A 13,127-nucleotide genomic window follows, 5' to 3' on the forward strand; every position below is an offset into this window, starting at 1 on the left:
AGTGATGTTTTGTTTTCCCTGTAACATATTAATAACTTCTGTACATTATTATGATAACCAGGGAAGAATTCTTTTCTGTTAGAGGAATATGAACCACACTTGACTGATTTGTATGTAAAAAGCGAGGTCTTACCCATTACTGACTACAGCCGAGTGGCCAAATCTGTTGACATCGCGGTGCAGATTGGGCTTCTGGAGAACCTTCCACTCGTCACAAGCTAAAGAAGAAGAAAGAGAGGATGAAGATGAACACTGATACCTAATTCACAGGACTGTGCACTGAACAAGCCGGGAGATTTCAGCTCTGAAGCTACAGAATGTAAATCACCCAAGCATCTCTGTACAGAAATAGAACAAGCAGGGAATGCTGGGAGATTTCAGCTCTGAAGCTACAGAATGTAAATCACCCAAGCATCTCTGTACAGAAATAGAACAAGCAGGGAATGCTGGGAGATTTCAGCTCTGAAGCTGCAGAATACATTTTACCAGATCAAGCTCTCTACAGACACTGAACAAGCAGGCAATATTGGCAGATTCTTGCTTTGAAGTTGCAGAATAGTAAATCCCCAAGCATCTCTCTACAGACACTGAACAAGCAGGGAACCATGATTTCACCTCTGAAGCTGCAGAATGTAAATCACCAAGCACCTCTGTGCAGACACAGAACAAGCAGGGAATGCTGGGAGATTCTAGCTCTGGAGCTATGGACTATAAATTACCAAGCATCTAAGGGCAGATACAGAACAAGCAGGGAACACTGGGAGAATTTAGCTCTGAAGCTGCAGAATGTTTTTTACTGAGCAGACACAGAATTAGTAGGGAAGACTGGGAAATTTCAGCTCTGGAGCTGTAAAATGTAAATCACCAAGCATCTCTGGGCAGACACAGAACAAGCAGGGAATGCTGAGAGATGTCAGCTCTGAAGCTGCAGAATACATATTACCAGATCAAGCTCTCTACAGACACTGAACAAGCAGGGCATATTGTCAGAATGGTGATTCCCCAAGCATCTTTGTGCAGACACTGAACAAGCAGGGAATGCTGGGAGATTTCAGATCTGAAGCTGCAGAATGTAAATCACCAGTTATTTTTGTGCAGGCACAGAACAAGCAGGGATTGCTGAAAGATTTCAGCTCTGGAGCTGAAGACTATAATTCACCAAGCATCTCTGTGCAGACACAGAACAAGTAGGAAACACTGGAAGATTCCTGTTCTGAAGTTGCAGAATAGTAAATCCCTGAGAATCTCTGTGCAGACACTGAACAAGCGGGGAACACTGGGAGATTTTAGCTCTGAAGCTGCAGAGTACAAATTGCAAGATCAAGCTCTCTACAGACCCTGAACAAGCAGGGATTACTGCAGATTCTTGCTCTGAATTTGCATAATAGTAAATCCACAGGCATTTCTTTACAGACATTGAACAAGCAGGGAACACAGAGATTTCAGCTCTGAAGCTGCAGAATAAAAATCACCAGAGCATCTCTGTGCAGACACAGAACAAGCAGGGAATGCTGGGGATTTCAGATCTGAAGCTGCAGAATGTAAATAACCAATTTATTTTTGTGCAGACACAGAACATGCAGGGATTGCTGAAAGATTTCAGCTCTGGAGCTGCAGATTGTAATTCACCAAGCATCTCTGTGCAGACACAGAAAAAGAAGGGAATGCTTTGAGATTTCGGCTCTGAAGCTGCAGAATATAAATCATCAGCGCATCTCTGTGCAGATACAGAACAAGCAGTGAATGCTGGGAGATTTCAGCTCTGAAGCTGCAGAATATAAATCATCAGAGTTTCTCTGTGCAGATACAGAACAAGCAGTGAATGCTGGGAGATTTCAGCTCTGAAGCAGCAGAATATAAATTACTGCAGATACAGAACAAGCAGTGAATGCTGGGAGATTTCAGCTCTGAAGCTGCAGAATATAAATCATCAGCGCATCTCTCTGCAGATACAGAACAAGCAGTGAATGCTGGGAGATTTCAGCTCTGAAGCTGCAGAATATAAATCATCAGAGTTTCTCTGTGCAGATACAGAACAAGCAGTGAATGCTGGGAGATTTCAGCTCTGAAGCTGCAGAATATAAATCATCAGAACAGCTCTGTGCAGATACAGAACAAGCAGTGAATGCTGGGAGATTTCAGCTCTGAAGCTGCAGAATATAAATCATCAGCGCATCTCTCTGCAGATACAGAACAAGCAGTGAATGCTGGGAGATTTCAGCTCTGAAGCTGCAGAATATAAATCATCAGAGTTTCTCTGTGCAGATACAGAACAAGCAGTGAATGCTGGGAGATTTCAGCTCTGAAGCAGCAGAATATAAATTACTGCAGATACAGAACAAGCAGTGAATGCTGGGAGATTTCAGCTCTGGAGCTGCAGAATATAAATTACTGCAGAATCAGAACAAGCAGGGAATGCTGGGAAATTTAAGCTCTGAAGCTCCCGAATGTAAATCCCAGTCTTCCTCCGCTCTTGCAGGGAGGGGAAGCACTATGTCCTTGCAACACTACAACCTTACACTACTGCCCGCCAAAGGCTAAGAGCACCCCCCTCCCCCTAATGTACAAAATTATTTAGTTATTAAAAGTGGATCTGATGGAGAAAAGAAGTTTTGCAAATTAATCGCCGGGGCGGGTGGGAGATGAGACTCCACCCCCCTCTCTCTCTTTGCAAGGCCAAATGATTGATGGGAAATGTAGGCAGCATTAGGAAAACATCTGTGCAACCAGTATGGCTGAAAACTCCATGTCTGCCACATCTGCTAAAACGGGTAAGCGCAAGGCATACACAAGAACCTTTATATTATTCTCTAATAAAAATAGGCTATGCTGGATGTATAATAGTGAATACTTTTTAAATCAGGGTGCCTCAAACTGTTGCAAAACTACAACCCCCAGCATGCCCGCACAGCCGAAGGCTGTGCGGGCATGCTGGGGGTTGTAGTTTTGCAACAACTGGTATAGTGGGACATTAGATAGTGGATAAAATCCAGGAGCCAATGTGGCTCAGCCATGAAACGGGGGCCACAAAACAGCAGGACCCCACAGGACTAAAATAGGACTCCATAGACCTGTATGCTCAATGCCAAGCAGCTGCTGGGTAAGGTAAAGCTGGTCAGGTGTCCATCATAATCCATGCACATGGGCACACAATGGTGGAGCAATTAGTTCTCCTGCACCCCCCCCCCCCCCCCCCCGGTGGTGATGACGGCAGCGCCGCATCTAAAACGGGCAGAGCGGACACGCCGGGCCCAGCGCATGGAGGAAGAGTCGCTCGTCGCCCTGTTGACCCGACAGACATCAATGGATTATGAGCCTTTGAAGATACAATTATCTCTCATTAAAGCCCATTATTCACTGACAGTCGGCGGTGGCATTTACCTTCCGGTTCTCGCCGCTTTGAAATCAGCGCCTCCCATTAATAATTCCATAAATACATGTTTTATCTTCATTAAAAGTCCATTCATTTTAATAACTAATGAATGTTCTCCGAGGGATCCGAGCGGCGCGGCCTCTAATCAGACACGTCGTATCCATCTGCGACTATTGTCCTGGACACGGTCCCTGCCGCCGTCGGTCAGCGGGATTACCGCTACACGCTACAACGGATCACAGTGCTTTAATACATCAGGGGTTCTAGATTATTATTAGATCTTGAGGATTCTGGATATCTAGGTATCAGGGGTTCCAGATTATCAGATTTTAGTTGCTTCTGGATATCTAAGTATCAGTGGATCCAGATGAATAAATATAGGGGGTCTGGATAACTGGGGGTTCTGGATTATTTAATATAGTGGACAGTGGCGTCTCCAGCATTCAAATTTAGGGGGGGCACATGGGGGGCCAGAGACAAAAGTGGGGGGGCAATTTTAAAACATGTGTGTATATATATATATATATATATATATATATATACACACACACACATATATATATATATATATATATATATATTTATATATATAAACACACAATGATTTTTTTTCCGTTTTTGCCATAGATTTTTGGGTAAATGACTGATGTCATTATAAAGTAGAATTGGTGGCGCAAAAAATAAGCCATCATATGCATTTTTAGGTGCAAAATTGAAAGGGTTATGATTTTTAAAAGGTAAGGAGGAAAAAACAAAAGTACAAAAACGGAAAAACGCTCGGACCTTAAGGCGTTAAAACTTTTGGACACTACCATCAACTTTGATAGCGGCATCTAAAGTGTTAATGTCGGACATCAGCCTGATTGGTGATGTCTGGCATTAGCCGAGGGTTCTAGCTAATGATTTATACAACACAGTGGGAGCAGACACTGGGCGTACACATACGCCTTGTGTCCTTAGGGATCATGTACACGGATGGATCCCCAGCATATTTTACGCTGCGGATCCCCCGAGAATGCACACATAGCGGCTGCTCTCGGCCTAGCTCAGAGAGCAGGAGCGGCCATGATGTGCGCGAGTATACACATCAAAGTGTGTCTGCTCGTAGCGGAGGATTGCCATTATGAGCAGACACTGATAGAGGCAGCACTGTAGGGTCCATTGTCGAGGGATCCGCAGCGTAAAATACACTGTGGATCCACCCCTGAATGAGCCCTTAGGATACGCTCACACGTACAGGATCTGCTGTATATTTTCTGCAGCTGATTTTGCTACCTATTGAAGCTAATGGGTTGCAAAATCAGCTGCACAAAATATGCAGCAAAAATATGCAGCAGATCCTGTACATGTGAATGTTCCCATGAGGGGTTAATGAGGGGTTAATGTGTTCACATGTTGTCCTTCCAGAGGGGTCACTTTCCCTCCTCCAGTGTCCACAGGTCTCCAATAGGTCACATTACCAGAACAATTTATGGAAAAATCGCGGCAAAAATTGCGCTGTTTTACCGCGATTTACGAAAAATCGCGGTAAAAGCGCGCAATTTTTGCCGCGATTTTTCCCAAAAATTGTTGTGATAATGTGGCCTACTGGAGACCTGTGGAGGAGGGAAAGTGACCCCTCTGGACTGCTGCTATATGCATGACCCAGCCCCGGGTTATACTGCTGATCAGGGGGGAGAGAGGGAGGACACGGGACATCACTCACCTCACATGAAAGGGACGCTCTGCTGTGTGACCTGTCACCTCTCGGCCCCTCCTCTCCTGTGCTGGGGGCGGAGCCATCAATGTATCGGGACATCCCTATTTATTTTAAATTGGGGGGGCCCAAGGGGGGCACAGCCTGATCTAGGGGGGCCATGGCCCCCTCTGCCCCCCCCCCCCCCCCTAGCGACGCCACTGATAGTGGATTCTGGATATCTAGAATTTTTAGATCTAGTGGGATCTGGATATTTAGGTATCAGTGTTCTAGATTATTAGATCTTGTGAAATCTGGATGTCTAGATATCAGGGGTTCCAGAATATTAGATTTAGTGGGTTCTGGATATCTGGGGTTCCAGATTACTATTTACAGGGAGTTCTCGGGGTTCTGGATTATTAGATCTAGTGGGTTCCTAATATCTAGGTATGAAGAGTTTTAAATTGTAAGATCTAGTGGGCTCTGGATATTTAGATATCAGATGTTCTAGATTATTAGATCGAGTAGGTTCTGGATCTCTGGGGTTTCAGATTATTAGATCTAGTGAGTTTTGAATATCTGGGTATCAGGGGTTCCACATTATTAGATTTTAGTTGGTTCTGGATATCCAAGATTATTTAATATAGGAGGTTCTGGATTATTAAATATAGTGGATTATGGATACCTAGGTTTTAGAAGTTCTAAAATTTTAGATTGAGTGGGATCTGGATATTTACATTTCAGGGATCCAGATTATTAGATCTTGTGAAATCTAGGTATCAGGGGTTCCAGAATATTAGATTTAGCGGATTCTGGTATCTAGGGTTCCAGATTATTACGTACAGGGAGTTCTAGATATCTGGGGTTCCAAATTATTAGACCTAGTGGGTCCCCGATATTTAGGTATCAAGAGTTCTAAATTGTAAGATCTAGGGAGTTCTGGATATTTAGGTATCAGAGGTTCTAGATGATAAGATCTAGTGGGTTATGGATAATTAGGTATCAGAGGTTCTAGATTTTTAGATATAGAGGGTTTTGGATATCTGGGGTTTCAGATTATTAGACCTAGTGGGTTCTGGATATCTAGGAATCAGATGTTCCAAATTATTAAATATAGTAGTTTTTGGATACCTAGGTATCATGGATTCTAAATTATTAGATCTATTGGGTTCTGGATATCTAGGTATGACGGGTTATAGATTATTAATTCAGAATGGTTCTATATATTGGGGTTACAGATGATTAGATCCAGTGTGTTCTGGATATTTAGGTATCAGATGTCCTAGATTATTAGATTTAGTGTGCTCTGCTATCTAGGAGGATCAGGGGTTCTAAAATAATAAATATAGTGTATTCTGGATAACTGGGTAGAAGAAGTCTATATTATTAGATCTAGTGGGTTCTGGATATCTAAGTATCAGGGGTACTAGATTATATCTAGTGGGTACTTGTCTAGTTATCAAAGGTTCTATATTATTAGTAGTAGTTTCTGGATATCTAGGCATTAGGGGTTCTTGTTTATTAGATCTAGTGGGTTCTGGATATATCTAGTTGTGAAAGGTTCTATATTATTATTAATGGTTTCTGGATATCTAGGCATAAGGGGTTATTGTTGATTAGATCTAGTGGGTTCTGGATACATCTGGTTGTGAAAGGTTCTATATTATTATTATTGGTGGTTTCTGGATATCTAGGCATCAGGGGTTCTTGTTTATTAGATCTAGTGGGTTCTGGATATATCTACTTGTGAAAGGTTCTATATTATTAGTGGTTTCTGGATATCTAGGCATAAGGGGTTCTTGTTTATTAGATCTAGTGGGTTCTGGATATATCTAGTTGTGAAAGGTTCTATATTATTATTAATGGTTTCTGGATATCTAGGCATAAGGGGTTCTTGTTGATTAGATCTAGTGGGTTCTGGATACATCTAGTTGTGAAAGGTTCTATATTATTATTATTGGTGGTTTCTGGATATCTAGGCATCAGGGGTTCTTGTTTATTAGATCTAGTGGGTTCTGGATATATCTACTTGTGAAAGGTTCTATATTATTAGTGGTTTCTGGATATCTAGGCATAAGGGGTTCTTGTTTATTAGATCTAGTGGGTTCTGGATATATCTAGTTGTGAAAGGTTCTATATTATTATTAATGGTTTCTGGATATCTAGGCATAAGGGGTTCTTGTTGATTAGATCTAGTGGGTTCTGGATACATCTAGTTGTGAAAGGTTCTATATTATTATTATTGGTGGTTTCTGGATATCTAGGCATTAGGGGTTCTTGTTTATTAGATCTAGTGGGTTCCAATGGTTTACAGTGCAGTCTTGAACTATTGACCCTCCATTCCCTTCACTTATTCAAGTGTCTCTAGTCCTGCTAAAAACATGTTTATTTAACCCCTTATCAGTGAGAGGCGAGGTTACCCATGGGTTCCCTGTAACAGCAGGACACAACACTATGGAAAGTATAAGTATTGCCGCTCCTCATTGTGCGTTGCGTGCCATATAGTGAAGCACATGAAAAGCTTCTTCACGATCACTTAACGTGTTCATTTTACGGTTACATGAGGCACTGCACGCATTGGTCTTTATTCTTACAGTAGAGAAGTCATTAATTATAACTTTTAGTGAATTGGGACATTTAAACTTGATTTTTATTTATTTTTTATTCCAATCTAAATTTGGTAGGAGTCAGAGTTGGAGCATTGTTTGCCGACTCCGACTCCAGGTACCCAAAATTTCGTCCGACTCCACAGCTCTGCTATTTTGACCACCTATAACTTTTTCATTTTTCCATATATAGGGCGGTATGAGGGCTCATTTTTTACGGCTTCATCTGTACTATTTATCGATACCACATTTGCATATATAAAACTTTTAGATCATTATTTTTTTTTGGGGGGGGGGAATAAGGCTGCATTCACATTACGATTTCTACAATTTCTCCATCCGACCTGAGTACACGATTTTTATAACTTAAAATCGTATGAAATCGTAAATAAAGTTGGATCCATTGACCTCCATTAAAAAATCGGATCCATTACACACATCCGATTTGATCCGCATCCGATTTCACACGATTTTTGGTCAACCCCGATTTCAGACCCGAACAAAAATCGTGTGAAATCGGATGCGGATCAAATCGGATGTGTGTAATGGATCCGATTTTTTAATGGAGGTCAATGGATCCGACTCTATATACGATTTTAAGTTATAAAAATTGTGTACTCAGGTCGGATGGAGAAGTCGTGATGTGAACGCAGCCTAAAATGTGACCAAAAAAAGCTGAATTTTTGGACTTTTTTTTTTTTTTTTTTTTTGCGTTTATGCCGTTCACCATATGGGATCATTAACATAATATTTTGAAAGTTCGGACATTTACACACGCGGTGATACCAAATATGTTTATAAAAAAAATTATTGACACTTTTTGGGGGTAAAATGGGAAAAACTGACAATTTTCATTTTTATTGGGGGAGGGGATTTTTCTGTTTTTTTTTACTTTTTATTTTTACATTTTTCAACTTTTTTCTTTTACACTTTTTATGTCTATTTATAGCAATCCTTTGATTGCTAATACTGTTCAGTCATTATACAAGATTGTAGATGTGCACCATGTCTGTTTTCTACCCGAATTCACACTGTGATTTCTATCCTTCCCTTTTTTTTTTGAACATGTGCTGCACTCTTCCCCACCCCCTCAGCCCAACCCTATATAAGTAGTAGTTAGCTACACATGGGTCATTTCTTTCCTAGCAGCCTCCCAGTCTGACTGGGAGAGCATGGTAAGTGAGCCATTACACCTTGTTCACACTGGTGTGGTGCGGGGAGGCGTCTGTTGCTGCCGTGGCGCCGTGTCTGCGGGCGGGTGCGGCCCATAGACTGGTTTGAGAGGCCTTGGGGCCGCTCTGCCAGTGGGTCGCTCCCCCCCCCCCATGGGCACTGGTGTCGCGGCGGTGGTGGTCGCCGCCCGGTGCTACGCCATTTTATGTTAGGGACCCACTCTGAATAGGTGGCCTTGACGTGGCGAGTGGGCTTGTACTTTTTGATAAAAAATGTATAATAACAACCTGTTAGTTTTTTATATTATGCTGAGAAGCAATCAGATCATTATACAAGATTGTAGATGTGCGACCATGTCTGTTTTCTACCCTAATTAATACTGTTCAGTGCTATGCATAGGACATAGCACTGATCAGTATTATCGGCTATCTCCTGCTCTGGTCTGCTCGATCTCAGACCGGGAGACGGATGGAGGCAGGTGAGGAGACCTCCGGCCGCCATTACAGATGATCGTCAAGGCGCCCCCCCCTGGCCTCCATGGGAATAATTCACCGGCACAGGTAATGTCTACTATAACAGATGGCTGTGCACCTGACAATCTGCTGGACGGGATCCGAGCGCCTTCGCTTATATTTTAATGCAATCGCCCCGTGGTAGTTATCTGTGGTGTTACATAGGACTGCAGGTCACATCTACTACATTATCTGTACTCAGAGAGTTATCACTGTGTTATCTGTGGTGTTACATAGGACTGCAGGTCACATCTACTACATTATCTGTACTCAGAGAGTTATCACTGTGTTATCTGTGGTGTTACATAGGACTGCAGGTCACATCTATACATTATCTGTACTCAGAGAGTTATCACTGTGTTATCTGTGGTGTTACATAGGACTGCAGGTCACATCTATACATTATCTGTACTCAGAGAGTTATCTGTGGTGTTACATAGGACTGCAGGTCACATCTATACATTATCTGTACTCAGAGAGTTATCACTGTGTTATCTGTGGTGTTACATAGGACTGCAGGTTACATCTATACATTATCTGTACTCAGAGAGTTATCACTGTTATCTGTGGTGTTACATAGGACTGCAGGTCACATCTACTACATTATCTGTACTCAGAGAGTTATCCCTGTGTTATCTGTGGTGTTACATAGGACTGCAGGTCACATCTACTACATTATCTGTACTCAGAGAGTTATCACTGTGTTATCTGTGGTGTTACATAGGACTGCAGGTCACATCTATACATTATCTGTACTCAGAGAGTTATCACTGTTATCTGTGGTGTTACATAGGACTGCAGGTCACATCTATACATTATCTGTACTCAGAGAGTTATCACTGTTATCTGTGGTGTTACATAGGACTGCAGGTCACATATATACATTATCTGTACTCAGAGAGTTATCACTGTGTTATCTGTGGTGTTACATAGGACTGCAGGTCACATCTACTACATTATCTGTACTCAGAGAGTTATCACTGTGTTATCTGTGGTGTTACATAGGACTGCAGGTCACATCTATACATTATCTGTACTCAGAGTTATCTGTGGTGTTACATAGGACTGCAGGTCACATCTACTACATTATCTGTACTCAGAGAGTTATCACTGTGTTATCTGTGGTGTTACATAGGACTGCAGGTCACATCTACTACATTATCTGTACTCAGAGAGTTATCACTGTGTTATCTGTGGTGTTACATAGGACTGCAGGTCACATCTATACATTATCTGTACTCAGAGAGTTATCACTGTGTTATCTGTGGTGTTACATAGGACTGCAGGTCACATCTATACATTATCTGTACTCAGAGAGTTATCACTGTGTTATCTGTGGTGTTACATAGGACTGCAGGTCACATCTATACATTATCTGTACTCAGAGAGTTATCACTGTGTTATCTGTGGTGTTACATAGGACTGCAGGTCACATCTACTACATTATCTGTACTCAGAGAGTTATCACTGTTATCTGTGGTGTTACATAGGACTGCAGGTCACATCTATACATTATCTGTACTCAGAGAGTTATCACTGTGTTATCTGTGGTGTTACATAGGACTGCAGGTCACATCTATACATTATCTGTACTCAGAGAGCTATCACTGTGTTATCTTAGTGTTACATGGGACTGCAGGTCACATCTATACATTATCTGTACTCAGAGAGTTATCACTGTGTTATCTGTGGTGTTACATAGGACTGCAGGTCACATCTATACATTATCTGTACTCAGAGAGTTATCACTGTTATCTGTGGTGTTACATAGGACTGCAGGTTACATCTATACATTATCTTTACAGTTATCACAGTTATCTGTGGTGTTACATGGGACTGCAGGTTACATCTATACATTATCTGTACTCAGAGAGCTATCACTGTGTTATCTTAGTGTTACATGGGACTGCAGGTCACATCTATACATTATCTGTACTCAGAGAGTTATCACTGTGTTATCTGTGGTGTTACATAGGACTGCAGGTCACATCCACTACATTATCTGTACTCAGAGAGTTATCACTGTTATCTGTGGTGTTACATAGGACTGCAGGTCACATCTACTACATTATCTGTACTCAGAGAGTTATCACTGTGTTATCTGTGGTGTTACATAGGACTGCAGATCACATCTATACATTATCTGTACTCAGAGAGTTATCACTGTGTTATCTGTGGTGTTACATAGGACTGCAGATCACATCTATACATTATCTGTACTCAGAGAGATATCACTGTGTTATCTGTGGTGTTACATAGGACTGCAGGTCACATCTACTACATTATCTGTACTCAGAGAGTTATCACTGTGTTATCTGTGGAGTTACATAGGACTGCAGGTCACATCTACTACATTATCTGTACTCAGAGAGTTATCACTGTGTTATCTGTGGTGTTACATAGGACTGCAGGTCACATCTATACATTATCTGTACTCAGAGAGTTATCACTGTTATCTGTGGTGTTACATAGGACTGCAGGTCACATCTACTACATTATCTGTACTCAGAGAGTTATCACTGTTATCTGTGGTGTTACATAGGACTGCAGGTCACATCTACTACATTATCTGTACTCAGAGAGTTATCACTGTGTTATCTGTGGTGTTACATAGGACTGCAGGTCACATCTATACATTATCTGTACTCAGAGAGTTATCACTGTGTTATCTGTGGTGTTACATAGGACTGCAGGTCACATCTATACATTATCTGTACTCAGAGAGTTATCACTGTTATCTGTGGTGTTACATAGGACTGCAGGTCACATCTATACATTATCTGTACTCTAAATATATTTTAATAATTTTGGGGACACATTGAAGTAATTAGTGCAGAATTATAAATGCAGCTCTGGATGTGACTGAAGTAAACGACACGACTCCGGATCAGTGAAGCGCTCACACAGTTACCGCTCGTATCCTCCCTGTACGGCGCAGGTGATGGTCGCGGTGACTCTACGTTCCGGCATCGCCCGGGGCGGTGACCTCGATGCTTTGTTTCACCTTGTGCATCAATCAGAAGCCTCAGATAAGAACGCTCTGTGGCAGTCGGCACCTGCCGGCGGAGAGCGACATCTGTTGTGGTGATGTTACTCCTGGCCACATTCCACCGCACGTAATAAGGTCACCGTCAGTGTTACTCTACTGCGACGGCTGCGCTCAACGCCAGGACTGCAGCGTCTTAAAGGAACAGGACGGACAGTGGGATCGAGTCTCTAGTCACGTTAGACATTTTGACTAATAAATTAAAAAGGAAAAACTAACATTTTGCATGGACATAAGTATTCAGACCCTTTACTAAGACTCTTGATCTTTAGCTCTGGCTCCTCCCATTTCACATTTAGCTCTGTCTCCTCCCATTTAGCTTTGGCTCCTCCCATTTGACATTTAGCTTTGGATCTTCCCATTTGACATTTAGCTCAGGCTCCTCCCAAGTGACATTTAGCTCTGGCTCCTCCCATTTGACATTTAGCTCGGGCTCCTCCCATTTGACATTTAGCTCGGGCTCCTCCCATTTGACATTTACACTCTGTTCCAAATCATTATGCAAATGATAATTAATTGTCATTAAGATTAACCCCTTAAGGACCAAGGACGTACTGGTACGTCCTTGGTCCTGCTCCGGTGATATAACGCGGGGTTACACGGTAACCCCGCATCATATCACGGCGGGCCCGGCGTCATAGTGAAGCCGGGACCCGCCGCTAATAGCAAGCAGCGCGGATCGCGGCGCCGCACGCTATTAACCCTTTAGCCGCGTGCTCAGAGCTGAGCCGCTAAAAGCGGC

General features: G+C 42.3%; 1 protein-coding gene across 2 annotated transcripts in view; it reads right to left on the reverse strand.

The window, feature by feature from the left end:
• The window catches only part of ATRNL1 (attractin like 1), a 638,934-nt gene that overhangs the window by 471,328 nt on the left and 154,479 nt on the right, over positions 1-13,127 (reverse strand). For both annotated transcript variants that reach the window (XM_056531006.1, XM_056531007.1), the window contains exon 11: positions 134-218. In XM_056531006.1, coding sequence (XP_056386981.1) covers positions 134-218 — 85 coding nt within the window. The remainder of the gene's footprint in view (positions 1-133; positions 219-13,127) is intronic.

Source organism: Hyla sarda, chromosome 7, assembly GCF_029499605.1.
Source record: "Hyla sarda isolate aHylSar1 chromosome 7, aHylSar1.hap1, whole genome shotgun sequence".
Taxonomy (NCBI): Eukaryota; Metazoa; Chordata; class Amphibia; order Anura; family Hylidae; genus Hyla; species Hyla sarda.